We start from the raw sequence: 16,524 nt of genomic DNA, 5'->3' as shown, positions 1-16,524 counted from the left end.
ATAGGAGTTTGTGATTGGGCCAGCCCAATGTCAATACCGAAAAGAGCCAATGGGCTGCAGTGTCACATGGACCGGCCCGGTCTGTCTGTCCGGGAAAAAAAGCATCTACTTTCAGAGAGTCACAGATCACAGCAGCGTCAATCAATAAGGCAAAAAAAAAACGATAGGCTGCTAAGCCTTTTATGGGCCGATCAAATCATAAGACGATGATCAGCCCGGCCCAAAAAGTACGTCGGCCCACCGGGAAAGTGCCCGGTCTGTGTGAGGATTATAGTGCGGTGGCAGCGGCGGCACGCTCTGCCTGCACACAGGGCTTCTACATGTGGGGATTGTTTACATCAGAGTGCGCATCAGTTCTGCGCAGCATATACGCAGTGTTTCTTCAAGCGGTTGATGGAAAATAAGCTAAGGCGCGTTCTAAGAATATAAATTCGGATCTATTATTTTTCACGGTATTTTGAAGTGCCCGCGATAACAATATCGTGCATATTCATTACCGTGATTTATCGCATTACCGAATACCGGCACAAGCCTACATGAATGTTACTGTCAGGGTCAGGCAGATGATTATTAAATAATAATAATAATAATAATAACATATCTTTAAGAAAAATATCTGTATCTGCCAGGATGATTATCATCATTAATGTAATGAATGAGGCGGCACGGTGGCGCAGTGGTTAGCACTGTCACCTCACAGCAAGAAGGTCGCTGGTTCAAGTCCCAGCTGGGTCAGTTGGCAATTTCTGTGTGGAGTTTGCATGTTCTCCCTGTGTTGGTGTGGGTTTCCTCCAGGTGCTACGGTTTCCCCCACAGTCCAAACACATGCGCTATAGGTGAATTGAATAAACTGAATTGGTCGTAGTGTATGAGTATGTGTGTGAATGAGTGTGTATGGGTGTTTCCCAGTACTGGCTTGCAGCTGGAAGGGCATCCGCTGTGTAAAACATATGCTAGATAAGTTGGAGGTTCATTCTGCTTTGACGACCCCTGATAAATAAGGAACTAACCCAAAGGAAAATGAACGAATGAATTATAAATAGGAAGCAATGCTCTATTCTAATAGTAAAATGGGTGTGGCCTCACCTAAGACACGCCTCCTGCAGTCTGATTGGCTGTCGGCAGCTCAGGTATGGAACACAGGCGTCCAATACATGATCGAGATCGGCATCCACTGCAAACACACATTAAAAATAAAGACTAAACAACAGAAAAATCAAATATTATTATTAAAGTCAAAATTATTCACACTTCTATGAAATTTGCATTCATTATCAAATATTTACCAAATGATGTTTAACAGATTCAGGAAACTTTCACAGTATTTCCTATAATATGTTTTCTTCTGGAGAAAGTCTTATTTGTTTTATTTCAGCTAGAATAAAAGCAGTTTTTATTTATTTATTATTTATTTTAAAGTCAATATTATTAGCCTCGTCAAAACATGGTTATAAAACACTGCTATACAATGGCAAGTTTTGGATATGTTACTTTAAAAAAAAGTAATTACTAATTACATCATTAAAATTGTATTTACAAACTTATTTACATTTTTATTTATAAAGTATGGAAACTAACTCAGTTACTCAATAAGTTGTTTAATTACTTAACTAAACACTAAAAATTCAACGTATAATTGCGCTACATATAAATCTTAACGCCGCATAGCAATTAAACTCCTTTAATTATTAAATCTGAACCAAACAGGACATTTTAGCTTTATTATAAAATGCAGCACTAACCATAATAAACATTAAATGTATGAAAACACAAGACATTTATAACATTGACACAATATTTCATGCATACCATTTATTAGGGCTGTACGATTTAGGGAAAATATTAATTGCTATTATTATTATTATTATTATTATTTGGATATATTGCGATTTTGATTTGATTTGCGATTTAAATTTGTAGTCAGTTTCATCTCAATGATCTGTATTGTAGCTGCTTACTGCTAAAATGCAGTGAGTGTTAGTTTTTCTCAGTGGCTTTGGTGCATTTCTCACACTATTTACATTTGCACAACAGTTAATGCATTTCTCATTTGTGCACATCATAGTAGCAGTTTCTCATTCCTTCTAACAAATTGCAGATGCTTTTGGACATGCATCAACTGCTTTCAGACAAACTCTCTGTGGTTTATAACATTATTATTTGCTTTATGTCAGTCAAAATGAACTAAACTTGTGAATGCTGAATAGTCATTCCATATTAAACTAACAGTCCTCATTACAGTACTTGTGTCATTACATACAAAACTGTTGAACTAGTTGTCAAAATCTGTCAAGCTAATTGTATTAAACTGTAAATCTTTTTTCCCTGAAAATGTCTTCTAAATTGAACAATTTGATGAATGATTTACAGACCTGTGTGTGTTGTAGGTTCAGTTCCAATATGTACTGCAATATTGTCTACAGTTGTGCGCAGCTCTACACAAAGGAAGTGTATGTCTGTTGTAAATAAGGGTGTGTTTATTCTTTTGCACAATGCTGCTGTGAATAAATTAGAATTGCAAAGAGCAAACACAGTAAAAATGTGAACCACACATATTCAGCGTCTTGTACTCATGATACCTCACTAAATACTGTGATGTCTAACTTTACTGTAGTCTTCAAATGGCTGTGAAAATAGTATCTAGTGCTGTCTTGAGCATTTTCAGGAAGTGCCACCAAAATCTGACTTTATTGCATTGTAATAAATGTACAGAGTAAACTGACATAATGAACACATGACTAAGCCATTTGACTATCTTGTTCTTAAACAATGGTGTCAGGACTGTTCATCTTGATGAATGAGCTCTCCATTTTGAGCAAGTGACACGCTTTTGCTGGTCATCAGCTAGTTTGTACTAATTGCTTTGAGAAATGCATTACCTGTTGTGCAAATCTAAATAGTGTTGTGAGAAATGCACCAGAGCCACTGAGAAAAACTGTAAAAAAGGAAGGAACTTAAAAGATATTAAAGGGCACATAGGTTACCCCTTTTTTCATATTTAATATAAGACTTTTGTGTCTCCAGAATGTGTCTGTAAAGTTTCAGCTCAAAACACCCATCAGATCATTTATTAGAGCTGTTTGAAGTGTCTATATTATAGCTGGAAAAAAGGTTTTGCTGTTTTTTTGTACTGGCCGTTTAAGGCTAGTCCTCCCCGCCCACTGTTCCCACGTGCCTGTCAGCAATCGCCGCCCTCGGCTGCCTTAGGAAGCAGATCTCACGTAACATGTGTGAGAAATACTACAGTAAGAACTTTAACAATCAGTATTTGATAAATTTTTTTTGTGGAGTTGCAATGAGTCACACACAATGTCATTATAAAGTTCACGCACACACACAGCAAGGACACAAACACATAGCACACACACATACACACACACGCACAAACGTAGCGCTGACATACACACACACACATAGCTCAGACGCGGACACACACACACACACACACACACACACACACTGAGCTCAGACACACTCACACACACACACACACACACACACACAGCTCAGACATGAAGACACACACACACACAGAGAGAGAGAGTGCGCGTTAAGCTTTCCACTCGTTTTGCACGCATGTGACATGATAATAGTAATATCCACTGCTGTATGGATATCTCTTATATTAATGTACAGTATATTAATAACCGGGATTGAAGCATCTTTTATAATTGTTCTGACACGCGGCTGTGCTGATTAAGTGCACCTGAAGTGAATGGCTGTACTTCATTACACACATGCTCTGTTTTAAAACATGTTAAACTTGTGAAACTCACTCTTGATCACGTTTGATGATGATTGATGATCCTAGCGAACTGAACAGACCTTTTATTTCCGGCTGCTTTGCGCTCGTCCTCTCTTGATGATATGATTATACACGTGACTACCGGACATGTTAATAAGCAGCTGTCAATCAATATTGGTGGGCGGGGGGACCGCACTCCTACTTCTAGTTGCGGTCAATCTGAAAACCGCTCCAATTGGTCCACCGTTTTTATGTTGTTAAATTGAAAAAAAAGGACTGGGTGTGTTTATTTCACCCCAATATGACTGTATATACACCATAACTACACATTTATCTGTCCAAACAGCTTGAAAAGTAAATTTTTCACCATAAGTGCCCTTTAACTTATATTAGCAAACAACTCTGAAACGGTACTTTGCTTGCTACTAGATTGAATGTCACTGGCAATACTTTTAGTTGACTTTAGAAAGACGCTCCTCATATAGGCACCTGTGGTGTTGTTGTATTTCCTCTTGCTGTGGCAACAATTCTGAAACCAAGATATTTCCATATTACCGACATGCTGTTTTTCTTTGATATTAATTCATTTATTAACGCTTTTTGAAGTGGCAGATGCCGTCATCCCACTTGTTCGCTCTTTCCTGTTTGTTTTTTATAGTGAGTGTTCAGCATAGTTCAGATTTTCAGCGCAATTCTGATTGGGCAGAACGAAAGTGTGCTCACTCAATTGGCTAGAAAACCTGTCACACAGACAGCAGTCATGCATTTGCTCTGGGTGGGGGAAGTCAAATTATATATATTTCATATCGCAGCCTCTTTCGATTAGCTAACTGCAACGTTTCAAATCGCGATTCGATATCGATTAAATTGCACAGCCCTACCGTTATATTGACATATATTGATTTAATTTTATTAGAGGTTTTCACCTTTTATTAATAGGACAGTGGAGATTTACAGACAGGAAAGTATTGGGAGCTGAGATAGGGGAAGGATCAGCAAAGGACCTCGAGCCGGGAATCGAACACGGGTCGCCGTGAGCACCTGGGTGCTATGTGTCGACGCACTAACCACTAGGCTATTGGCTCAATTTATTGTCTACTTGATGAATTAATTACTTTGCTTCTCTTGATTGATCGAGACTTGTTGAATTTATGTACAGTATTTAAATAAGTACATGCATATTTATCAGAGGTCACCACAGCGGAATGAACCACCAACTATTCCAGCATATGTTTTACACAGTGGAAACCCAGTATTGGTAAACAGCCATACACACTCATTCATACACATGCTCTACGGCCAATTTAGTCCATCAATTCCTCTATAGCGCATGTGTTTGGACTGCGGGGGAAACCGAAGGACCCGGAGGAAACCCACACCAACACGGGGAGAACATGCAAACTCCACATAGAAATGACCACTGACCCAGCTGGGACTCAAACCAGCAACCTTCTTGCTGCGAGGCGACAGTGTCAACCACTGAGCCACTACCATGTAAACAATACATATGATATGGAAATGGAGAACGGGAGAAAAACTGATTGCTATTTCTATAGCGGCGAGCAGAGCCGCCTGCGTCATGACGGCCGCAGATGTTCTAATATATTCTAATAGTCTCCATGGCAGCATTATCCTAATTAATTAATTAAGCAGCGTGATGTAGAGCCTCATTACTCTAGAAAAATGGAGCAGAATGCGGAGGGACGGCTAGAGAAATGAAGGATGGACGGAGAATAATAAAGAGGAGAAAAAATGAGGTGAGCTAGAGACAGACGTACAGCCAGCTGGGAAATAAACAGCATGACCTCTCGCTCAGGTGTTTCTCATAACCATGGAAACTCTTGCAGTATTCAGTATTCCCCCCACACCCGCACACACACAGCGTTTGCCTCTCGATGGATCTTCTCCACATGGCAGCTCCATCAAATGACCGAACACTTGAGCCTTTCACAGACTTCTCATGGTTTGGTCTGTGTTGCCTTCAGTATTAGAGGATTTAACTTGAATCTTCAATTTGATTGGCTTATAATTGTGTGTGTGTGTGTGTGTGTGCATGCATTGGATAGTTAACCCAAAAATGAAAATTCAGTCATCAATTACTAATCTTTTACTTGTTTCAAACCCTTCATCAGTTTCTTTCTTCTATTGAACACAAAAGAAGATACTTTGAAGAATGTTGGAAACCTGTATCCATTGACTTCCATTGTACTAGTTTTTTCCTACAATGGAAGTCAACTGGTTTTCAGCTTCTAAACCACTTGATGGAGAGTCGCTAGTGAGTGAGTAAATGTAATTTTTTGCGTGAACTGCCCCTTTAAGCTGCATCAAAATGCATGAGGTGAACATGCAGGGCTTTTTTTCAGTTTTTACCCTTGCAGACGGGCTGTGTTACATCAGAAACACTGCATGGGTATAAAAAAAGCACTAAAGAACTGATATAAAAGACTAAAGATGCTCCTCGGAGCTTCTCCAGAGGAAGGAGCAGATGTGTGTGTGTGTGTGTGTGTGTTTGTGTGTGTGCATGCATTGGATAGTTAACCCAAAAATGAAAATTCAGTCATCTATTACTAATCTTTTACTTGTTTCAAACCCTTCATCAGTTTCTTTCTTCTATTGAACACAAAAGAAGATACTTTGAAGAATGTTGGAAACCTGTATCCATTGACTTCCATTGTACTAGTTTTTTCCTACTATGGAAGTCAACGGGTTTTCAGCTTCCTTTAAAATCTCTTCTTTGGTGTTCAGCAGAATAAATAAGCTTATAAACCATTTGATGGAGAGTCGATAGTGAGTAAATGTAATTTTTTGCGTGAACTGCCCCTTTAAGCTGCATCAAAATGCATGAGGTGAACATGCAGGGCTTTTTTTCAGTTTTTACCCTTGCAGACGGGCTGTGTTACATCAGAAACACTGCATAGGTATAAAAAAAAGCACTAAAGAACTGATATAAAAGACTAAAGATGCTCCTCTGAGCTTCTCCAGAGGAAGGAGCAGATGTGTGTGTGTGTGTGTGTGTGTGTGTAAAGCTGCGGGGTGTTCAGATGGAGCTGTGATGTGACATCAACAGGAGCAAGTCTTCTTCAGTTACAGTCAGACTGACATTGATGCGTTTACTTCTGCAGCAGAGGGAAAACACTGAAGCGAGTCTGACATCTAGTGGTGAATGTGTGCTTAAACTGTAACATTAAAGGACACCTATTATCAGGCTATCTGCGCTTGTAGGCCTTAAAAAGTCTTAAATCTACTGAAATGTTGTGTTGTTGGTCTTAAATCTGTTTAAGCAGGTCTTCATCTTTCTAAAAACGTTCCTAACAGTAACATTTGCTTAAAAGTTCTCCATTTATTCTGCTGAGGAGACTGACCTGACCTAAAATGTTTATGATTACATTATTATTGTAGACTGAAGTGATTGACAGCTATGTGTTGTTCTATTCGTGATAAGGGTTAGAGGGTGTGTGTGAATGGATATACTTGAAAATTATTTTAAAATATATTCAAACTAAATTATTATTATTGTATTATTAAATGTATTCAATTTTTGATAGGGCAGGTGATAATCTTTTCTAACTGGAAAAATCTTCAGCATTTAGCCCTGTATAAGTCTAAAATTACCTTCATAATGGTCTTAAAAATGTCTTTAAAACTCTTAAATTGAACTTGGTGAAACCTGGAGAAACCCTGTATTATACCCCTTTTTACAAGATGTAAAATAAGTCTCTGGTGTCCCTAGAGTGTGTGTGTGTGCGTGTGCATGTGTGTGTGCGTGTGTGTGTGTGTGATGTTTTATTACTCTCTGAAACTGACCCTTTTAGGCTTTGATTCAAATTGTTTTGATAGATAATCTTTTCATTGACGTATGGTTTTGTTTGCTAGGATAATATTTGTCAGAAATAAAACAATTAAAAAATCTGGAATCTGGGGGTTTAAAAATACTAAATATTGAGAAAATCACCTTTAAAGATTAAAAAATTAAGTAATTTTTTACACACTACCTGACAAAAGTATTGTCGCCTATCCAAGTTTTAGGGACAACTAATAATAACTTGACTTCTAGTTGATCATTTGGTATCAGAAGTGGCTCATATGAAAGGCAAAGACCTCTAGATTACGCTTATTTTACCACAGTAAAATATGATCATGCCTTGATTTTGACTGATTTCATTAGGACAGTAAGGTCTGACTCTGCTTAGACAAAAGTCTTGTCAGTGAACAGGAATAATGTCCAGTATAGAATATGTGGTCATGCTGCAGTGGAAACAGAATGAATATTGTGTCTGACTCCATCATGAGCTTGGAGGACTGCATCCATACATCTCTGCAATGACTCAAATCACTGATTAATAAAGTCATCTGGAATGGCAAAGAAAGCGTTCTTGCAGGACTCCTAGAGTTCATCAAGATCCTTTGGGTTCATCTTCAATACCTCCTCCTTCATCTTACCCCAGACATGCTCAATAATGTTTATTTCTGGTGACTAGACTGGCCAATCCTGGAGCACCTTGACCTTCTTTGCTTTCAGGAGCTTTAATGTGGAGGCTGAAGTATGAGAAGGAGCGCTATCCTGCTGAAGAATTTACCCTCTCCTGTGGTTTGTAATGTAATGGGCAGCACAAATGTCTTGATACCTCAGGCTGTTGATGTTGCCATCTACTCTGCAGATCTTTCGCATGCCCCCATACTGAATGTAACCCCAAACCATGATTTTTCCTTCACCAAACTTGACTGATTTCTGGCAGAATCTTGAGTCCATGCTGGTTCCAGTAGGTGTTCTGCGGTATATGTGATGATTGGGATGCAGATCAACAGATGACCCATAGGAAAAATCGACCTTCTGCCACTTTTCCAAATGATCAACTAGAAGTCAAGTTATTATTTGTTGCTCTTACAACTGAGATCCATGACAAGACTTCTGTCAGGTAGTGTAAATACAGATTTATTAACTTAATATTCTAATGATTTCTGGCATAAAAGAAAAATCAATCATTTTGATTCATACAGTGTGTTTTTGGCTATGATTTTGTGGTCCAGGGTTTAGGGGTCTAATGTTATTTCATCAACCTTAGTTTGTTGTTAACTTTTATGAAACATTAGAGCCCTGATATAATCATAAATGTGCACTGATGTTCTCTAGTTATAGCTTATTTCATGTCAGAGTTTCTAGCATGTAAATCTAAATATATTATAAGATATAAAGACTTACTGAGGTCCAGTTTCACACAAAGAGGGCCGAGACCCTGCAGTACGGCAAGCTGGAGTTTATAAGCCAATGTATGTGTGTAGACGGATCCAGATCGAGTGCTGATCTCCGCCTGCTTCAGCAGATTAGTGGTGAGACGTGGTAAAACCTCCTTAGACACACGTTTCCTGAGGAAATCACCACACGAGTCGCCCAGAACACACAAGACCTGAGACACATTCATAGAGAAGAGAAAAAAGCCTTATGATCTGCTCGAGAACAGAAGCTAGACAAATAAATACATGCCTAAAGTACCTGTTAAATCAGATTTAAACGCTTTTTGGGGAAGGGTCTTCATAGTAATTTTAGTCTATAAGCTACACTGCGAAAAATGCTTTTCTTACTTGGAGTTTTCGTCTTGTTTCTAGTCTAAATATCTAAAAATTATTTCATCAAGAAGCAGTTTTTTAGATGAGAAAAAAAAGTGTCGTTTTCATAACATAATTAAAAATCAAGTGAGTTTTCATTAAAACAAGCACAATGATCTGCCTCTGGAGTGAGCAGAATAAACTTGTATTTGGTTTGAAGTTAATTTTGCTTGCCCCATTGGCAGATGCTTTTTAAAGTTTTTTTTTATTTAAATATAAACCTTCATTTTTATCTCTTTTAAACAGCTCTAAAGTATCACACCTTTAATAAAAATCACATACTAGATCATGATTGTAATGTTTTATATATCTTGCAATAAATATATATTTAAAAAGTGTAATTAGAACATGTAGCGGCATTTTGCTTTAAGCCTTGATCTCAGTAAGGGCAACAATGACGTGAGTCCATTGTGAAACCTTTTTTTAGCATTTATTGTTATCACATTGTGATCCGTCAAAATCAGTAGCACCAGTCACCACATACAAACTCAGTTTGTAAATTGTTTTCTCTTCCATCACTTGCCTCACCTACTTCCTTAGCTGCCTTAAAGAGTTTTTGAAAATGCCCTTCCATGTAGTGTGTAACACAGCTCTAAGTGAAGGGAAATATCCAGCTAAGGCTTAAATCTGTAAGTGTACAGTGTTTAAAATTATTGATTCATCTATAAAAGAGTCGACTCATAGTGCTTCAAACGAGTCGTCTTGATAACGAGTCATTAGGTGTTTCGTGATGACGCGGCTACGAAACACAAGTAGTTGCGCGCACAAACCCGGGAGATTTGAAACCTGCGGCCCCGCCCTCTAACACAGAAAAAAAGCCACACACACACACACACACACAGACAGACACTGGTCAAATGAAGTCACGCTGTGCAGATGGATATTATTGACAGTCTCCCCAAAGATGAAACCTCAGCAATATAGCCTAGCCTTGAGCAGATCGAGTGCTTCTGGAAACTAGATGCTTACAAAGAAGACTTCATCGGCCGTTTGTTAAAGGAAGGATCAGTAAAGACTGTCAGAACATGGATCAGTGCATCATGGATCAGTTTCTTCCCCCATTTCACAAGTGTAAGTACGAGCGATTAAAACTGTTGCCTCGTTTTCTCTAGCTTGCAAATTATGTATTTAGTTGTGTTTTGTTACTTGTAACCGCGTGTGCTGTATCAAGTTAACTCTTTATTTTCTCATATCACGTGTAAAGCCACGTTGAAAACGCGATGCGTGCCGTTTTGTTTACGAATCGTCAGCTGTTCCTACACACATGCAATGGTCAAGTTTCCAAATATTTCAGCTCAGGTTCGAAGTGAGGTGTCTAAATTGCACACAGCAAGCTGAACTGGCGCTCTAGTCTAGGCGAACGGTGAGGGTAATGTGTGTGTGTTGCGCAGGGCCGGTTCAGCAAGCTGAACTGCCGCTCTAGGTTAAGGACGATCATGCCGCAAGTAATAATGTTATATAACGGTAATGTAATGTAATAATGTAAATAACGAAAGTAAACTTGAAAATAATCAAACCATTAAATGTACCCATTCAGTCAAACATAATAATAGAAAAAAAGAAATGGCTCATACAGATCAGTCAGCAATACCTTAAACTAGGGCTGCATGATATAGAAAAAAAATCTGACATATTTAGTTTTTCTGCGATTTATACAGGGTGTCCGCAGGGTCTTTAAAAGTATTAAATGTTTATAAATCAATTATGAGAAATTTAAGGCCCTTAAAATGTATTAAAAAGTCTTAATCTCCTGTTTACAAGCTCTTAAATTTTGTTCAAGCGTTGTCCAAAGTGTTTGACTCCAAAAAAATGTTTATTTTCCTTCTAATATTAACAACAGTGTGCTCGATTCACATGGTTGGTTCAGGCCGGACGATTATAGCCAAGCTCCTCTGTCCGGCTGATGTCACATAATTATGATAAACGTGGAAAGGTGATGTGACGCTCTCCATATGTAGCGAAACCATAGAGAGAAACAGACAGCAAAATGGGATAATGTAAGATTGCGTACTCCTGGTTGGAGAAAGACGAGTTTAAACAGTGACTGAAGCCTGTCACTGAAAACAACCGCGTAATTTATTCTTTCAAGGTTTGTTTCTTCCGCGTTTATCTGATTTCTGTTGCACGGTTGTGCTCCATTCATTTATTTATCTGCAACTGTTTATTAAGTTAAAGGTTTGATACTGATCAGAACTTGAGGTGGTGATGAGGTCTTAAAATATTCTGGAAAGGTCTATAAAAAGTCTTAAAAAGGTATTGAAATTTCCTTTAGGATTCCTGCATATACCCTGATATATATATTGCGATATGAACACAATTTAATGATGGCTTAAATAGCTCTATTTGGGGAAAAAAAGCTTTAATTTATATCGATTGAGGTGATTTTGTAAGGGTGTGACACGTGTGAAAAATAATGAACAGGAATAATTACAACAGAGCTAAGAAAAAAGTAAAAGAAACTGCTTTATGGTTTCAAACAGTGTGAAATAACTCTGTATAGTCTTCATTGTAGTAATAATTCAGTAGAATTGTTCTTAATTAATGTCACAAATGTACATTTTTGTGCCTGAATGCTTTTAAACACATGCAAATGATAACGTTTCACTCTGTTATGGTTCTACTTAATGACAAATCTCATGTACTCTCAATTGTGCTGATCAACTATAATCCAGACTCAACACTGCATATCCGTTCGATTAGGCCTGTCACAAGAATGAACCTATCGACTTTATTTATTTATATATATATATATATATATATATATATATATATATATATATATATATATATATATATATCGTGCAATACTTGTAGATGGCCTCAATAATTTTTGACATTGCAATATATATTTACAAATTCACAAATAACGTTAAAGCCATTTTACAATGACATTTACATTCTACCTCACTGCTGTCTAAGTTTATATTGGACATTTGCCTAATAGGACATTTAATAGTGTATAAATAATGGGACATTTACCTTTTAAACATCAAATTATAGAATCGAAATAACCTTAAGAATAAAGCTGCGGTCACACTGGGCTTTGTGTGTGCGAAATTCTGTCGTGCGGCGCTGCGAAAAGGGGCGGGATTTAACAGTTTGTCGCCTCACAGCAAGAAGGTCGCTGGTTCGAGCCTCGGCTGTGTCAGTTGGTGTTTCTGTGTGGATTTTGCATGTTCTCCCTGTGTTCGCGTGGGTTTCCTCTGGGTGCTCCGGTTTCCCTCCACAGTCCAAAGACATGCGGTACAGGTGAACTGGGTAGGCTAAATTGTCTGTAGTGTATAAGTGTGAGTGAATGTGTATGGATGTTTCCCAGAGATGGATTGCGGCTGGAAGGGCATCCGCTGCGTAAAACATGTGCTGGATAAGTTGGCGGTTCACTCCACTGTGCCGACCCCATATTAATAAAGGGACTAAGCCAAAAATGAATGAATGACTAATACGTATTTTAAAGGGCACAGAGTTGACCTCTTTTTTATGATTTAATATTAATATTATGGTTCTTCTGAGTGTGCCAGTTTAGGTTCAGTTCAAAACCCAATTCAGATTGTTTTATTATAATGTGTTAGTGTCATGTTGGGGGCGTGTCCACAGTTCATGATTTATGGGTGTGTTGCTTCACATGTAGATTAGTTTCGGCTTCCCGCCAACGTAACAAGGGGGCGGGGCCATGAGCTCACCCGCTCTGCGTTTGCAACAGAGGCAGACTGAGAGCAGGAGTGAGAGGATCAGCATTCAGTCGTACATGTACGACTCTGACACAGACCAAGCAGAGAGTACAAAATCATTTGTGTCTTTGTACAGTTTTACAGCCAACTGTGTGCTAGTTTCAAGTGCCGAGCTTGTACACAGAAACTAATAACCACGCACACTGAATTAACTTTGACTGAGGCACCAGATGCGCCGCTCGAAGCCGTGACACGGCACACCAGACACTCTCTGTGGCGCGGCAGAAACATGAGGAGTCCTGAATCGTCACGCCACACATTTTTGAATTCTAAACATAGGTTTCTGCAGCGGTCCGCGGCGCCCAGCCGTCGACTTGAGTGTACCCTGATAGAAACCGATGTTTAGAGTTCTAAAACGCATGCTAGTTAAGATCACAGGGAGCTTCTGGGATCGCGAGAAATGCAAACGGCTGAAGTATAAGGTAGACTCAATGAGAAGTACACATGTTTGCAAACCTACCTAAAGATACAACCAATAATTCCGATTAGAGCGATAATGTGGAGAATATTGATCTTGTGTTGAGCCCAATGAGCCTTGCATCTAAAAATAGAGCTAGCGTGTTCCTTCAGTGATATCGCTTCGACTCACGCTGAAAATGGCGGACGTGAATTAACAAACTGAGGATATGATGACGTGCCTGTCAATCAATATTGGTGGGCGGGGGGACCGCACTCCTACGTAAAGTTGCGGGTCGGTTTGAAAACCGCTCCAATTGGTCCACCGTTTTTTATGTGTTAAATTGAAAAAAAAGCACTGGGTGTGTTTATATCACCCCAATATGACGGTCTACACACCATACATGCACATATGTCTGTCCAAACAGCTTGAGAAGTAGATTTTTTACCATAGGTGCCCTTTAAAGTGTTTATGGCTAAATTTGCATTATGCTGTTATACAATCAGTGGCATAAAATAATCACAAAATGACAATAATATCACTTATCGCAACAATTTCTGTGACAATATATCGCACAAGAGAAATGTCTTATCGTGACAGGCCTACCTGCGATGTGAATATTGCAGACACACATTGCGATATCGATGCTGAAGTGATATATTGTGCAGCCATACCTTAAACCAGTGTTTCCCAACCCTGTTCCTGGAGACACACCAACAGTACATATTTTGGATGTCTCCATTATCTGACCCATTAACTTCAGGTGTTGGAGTCTCTTCTGATGTTCTGATAAGTTGATTCAGGTGTGTTTGATTAGGGAGAGGTTGAAAATGTGTACTGTTGGTGTGCCTTCAGGAACAGGGTTGGGAAACACTGCCTTAAACTATAAAATATGAGTATATTTCTCTCACCTTGAATGCTCGTGGAACAGCAAGAGGATCATCATTGGTGAGACGGTGGAGGAGAGCAGGCCAGCAGCGGTGCACCATGGGAAGAAGCTCATCCTCTTGCTCGCGTAAAATGCATACACACAATTCCAGAATGTCCAGAACCTGTAAATGCACATGCATTATTGACTTCAGACATGCTGTCAGTGGAAACAAGCCTGCAGTCCTGCAATTTGAATTTCTGAAAGAAAGGTTTAGGTTTTTGGCTAGATTGACAGCTCTAGCCTGCAGCTTAAATCGGTGAATAACCTTGAGTCGAATCCTCAGGTTGGAGTCAGACAGCAGGTGAATGCATCGCTCCATCACATCTTTTGCAATCTGGATATGAAGAGGAAGCTCCTTTTTCACTGCGGGACCCTCCGTGTCCTCATCAGAAGCAAGCTCTGGTGGAGGAATATCTGTGGATAGATGATATCAATTAGGGCTCTTCAATATATATCGTTTCAGCAGCGATATCGCAATGTGTTCATCCATAATAGTCACATTGCAGGATCTGCAATACCGAATTGAGATTATAGTTATGCTGAGTTCAGAAAAGAAAGAAAGAAAGAAAAGGAAAGAAAGAAAGAAAATAAATAAACATGCAAATCATAATAACAACCCAGCATCTTTTGTATGGGTCATTTTCTGACAATGCATGATTATCTGTCACTCAAAATACACTGAAAGTCAGCCTGAAAATAAATAAGAGGAAAATCAGTCAGTTAAAAAGAAAATTCAATAATAATAATGATGATAATAATAATATTAAATCCAGCAAAATTAAAGGCGATGATTTTTACATGTCAAGTCAATCTTGAAAAAACAAGATTTTTCCAGATAAAAATGTCTGTTTAGGAGCAGAATCAGCAGATATTAAGCAGACAGTCTACTAATGCTCAAATGGACCATCAAAATAAAGTGTTACCAATAAAGCAAATCAAAATATCAACCCAGCATTTTTTTGTATGGGTCATTTTCTAACAGTGCATTATTATCACAAGGCAATAAAGTCAATAGAGTAAATAAATAAGGATATAGAGTCTATAAAGAAAAAAGAAAAAACTCAACAATATTAATTAAATTCAGCAATGCAATGCACAATGTAAAAACAAACAAAAAAACTAATGAAAATAACAACCCAGCATCTTTTGTATGGGTCATTTTCTGACAATGCATTATTATCTGTCACTCAAAATACACTGAAAGTCAGCCTGAAAATAATGAAGGGGGAAATCTCTAATTAAATTAACAACAAAACAGCAATGCACAATAACAGCAAATCAAAATAACAAACAAACATGTTTTTTGTATGGGTCATTTTCTGACAGGACATTATTATCTGTCATTTAAAAGACAATTAAAGTCAGACTGAAAATAAATGAGGGGAAAATCAGTAAATAAAAGAACAAAGAAAAAAATATGAATGATAATAAAAATAAATTGTAACAAAATGCAAATTATTGCAAATGCAAAAAATATAATCAAACAAAAAAGAAAATCAAAATAAGCGCCCAGCATTCTTTTGGTATGGGTCATTTTCTGACAGTGAATTTTTATCTGTCTGTGTGAGATCAAAGGTCAGGTTGTTTTAGGATTGATGTGCTGTATTTTGACTCACCGACAGGTTTTGAGAAATTGCTGACAAATGCCTGAAATCACAGGCAAATCAGTGCTCGTTCATGTCAGTAACAATCACACAGTGTGAACTATCAAAGATGCAATCTGAGAGAATCACCGCTGAGTAACAGACACCCGTCATGCCAAATGCACCAGTTGTTTTAAAGTAGTGGCGTCACACATGTTTTCACACTGCATGACTATCTGGAGTAGCGTGTCATCGCTGTTGTGTTCACATTGCAAAATGGATCGGCGACAGGGGGTTTCACACTGCATGGCTTTACAATAGGAAGAATCGGTGACAGCTTTGTCTGTGTCAACAAACTACATCTCACAATCAAACACGTGCGAGAAGTGACATGGAAACAACGTGAGGTCACGTAGGATATCTATTGTTATTTACTACATAATGAGAAAGAAGCGTTTAGTGGGGGAGAAAATGGACTTATTTTGCTCACCTGACTTAGTAGGGAATTAGCAATGTCTTTTTTGAGCTGGTTGTGA

The 16,524-nt window shown here is 38.4% G+C and overlaps 1 protein-coding gene across 2 annotated transcripts in view; it reads right to left on the bottom strand.

Annotated features, from left to right (window-relative positions):
- Positions 1-16,524, bottom strand: part of tti1 (TELO2 interacting protein 1) — a 32,218-nt gene that overhangs the window by 2,157 nt on the left and 13,537 nt on the right. For both annotated transcript variants that reach the window (XM_056449596.1, XM_056449597.1), the window contains 4 exons: positions 14,671-14,819; positions 14,386-14,526; positions 8,946-9,150; positions 1,087-1,174 (listed from right to left, as the gene is read on the bottom strand). In XM_056449596.1, coding sequence (XP_056305571.1) covers positions 1,087-1,174; positions 8,946-9,150; positions 14,386-14,526; positions 14,671-14,819 — 583 coding nt within the window. The remainder of the gene's footprint in view (positions 1-1,086; positions 1,175-8,945; positions 9,151-14,385; positions 14,527-14,670; positions 14,820-16,524) is intronic.

This window comes from Danio aesculapii, chromosome 23 (genome assembly GCF_903798145.1).
Source record: "Danio aesculapii chromosome 23, fDanAes4.1, whole genome shotgun sequence".
In the NCBI taxonomy this organism is placed as follows: Eukaryota; Metazoa; Chordata; class Actinopteri; order Cypriniformes; family Danionidae; genus Danio; species Danio aesculapii.
This window is presented reverse-complemented; position numbering and strand designations above follow the sequence as displayed.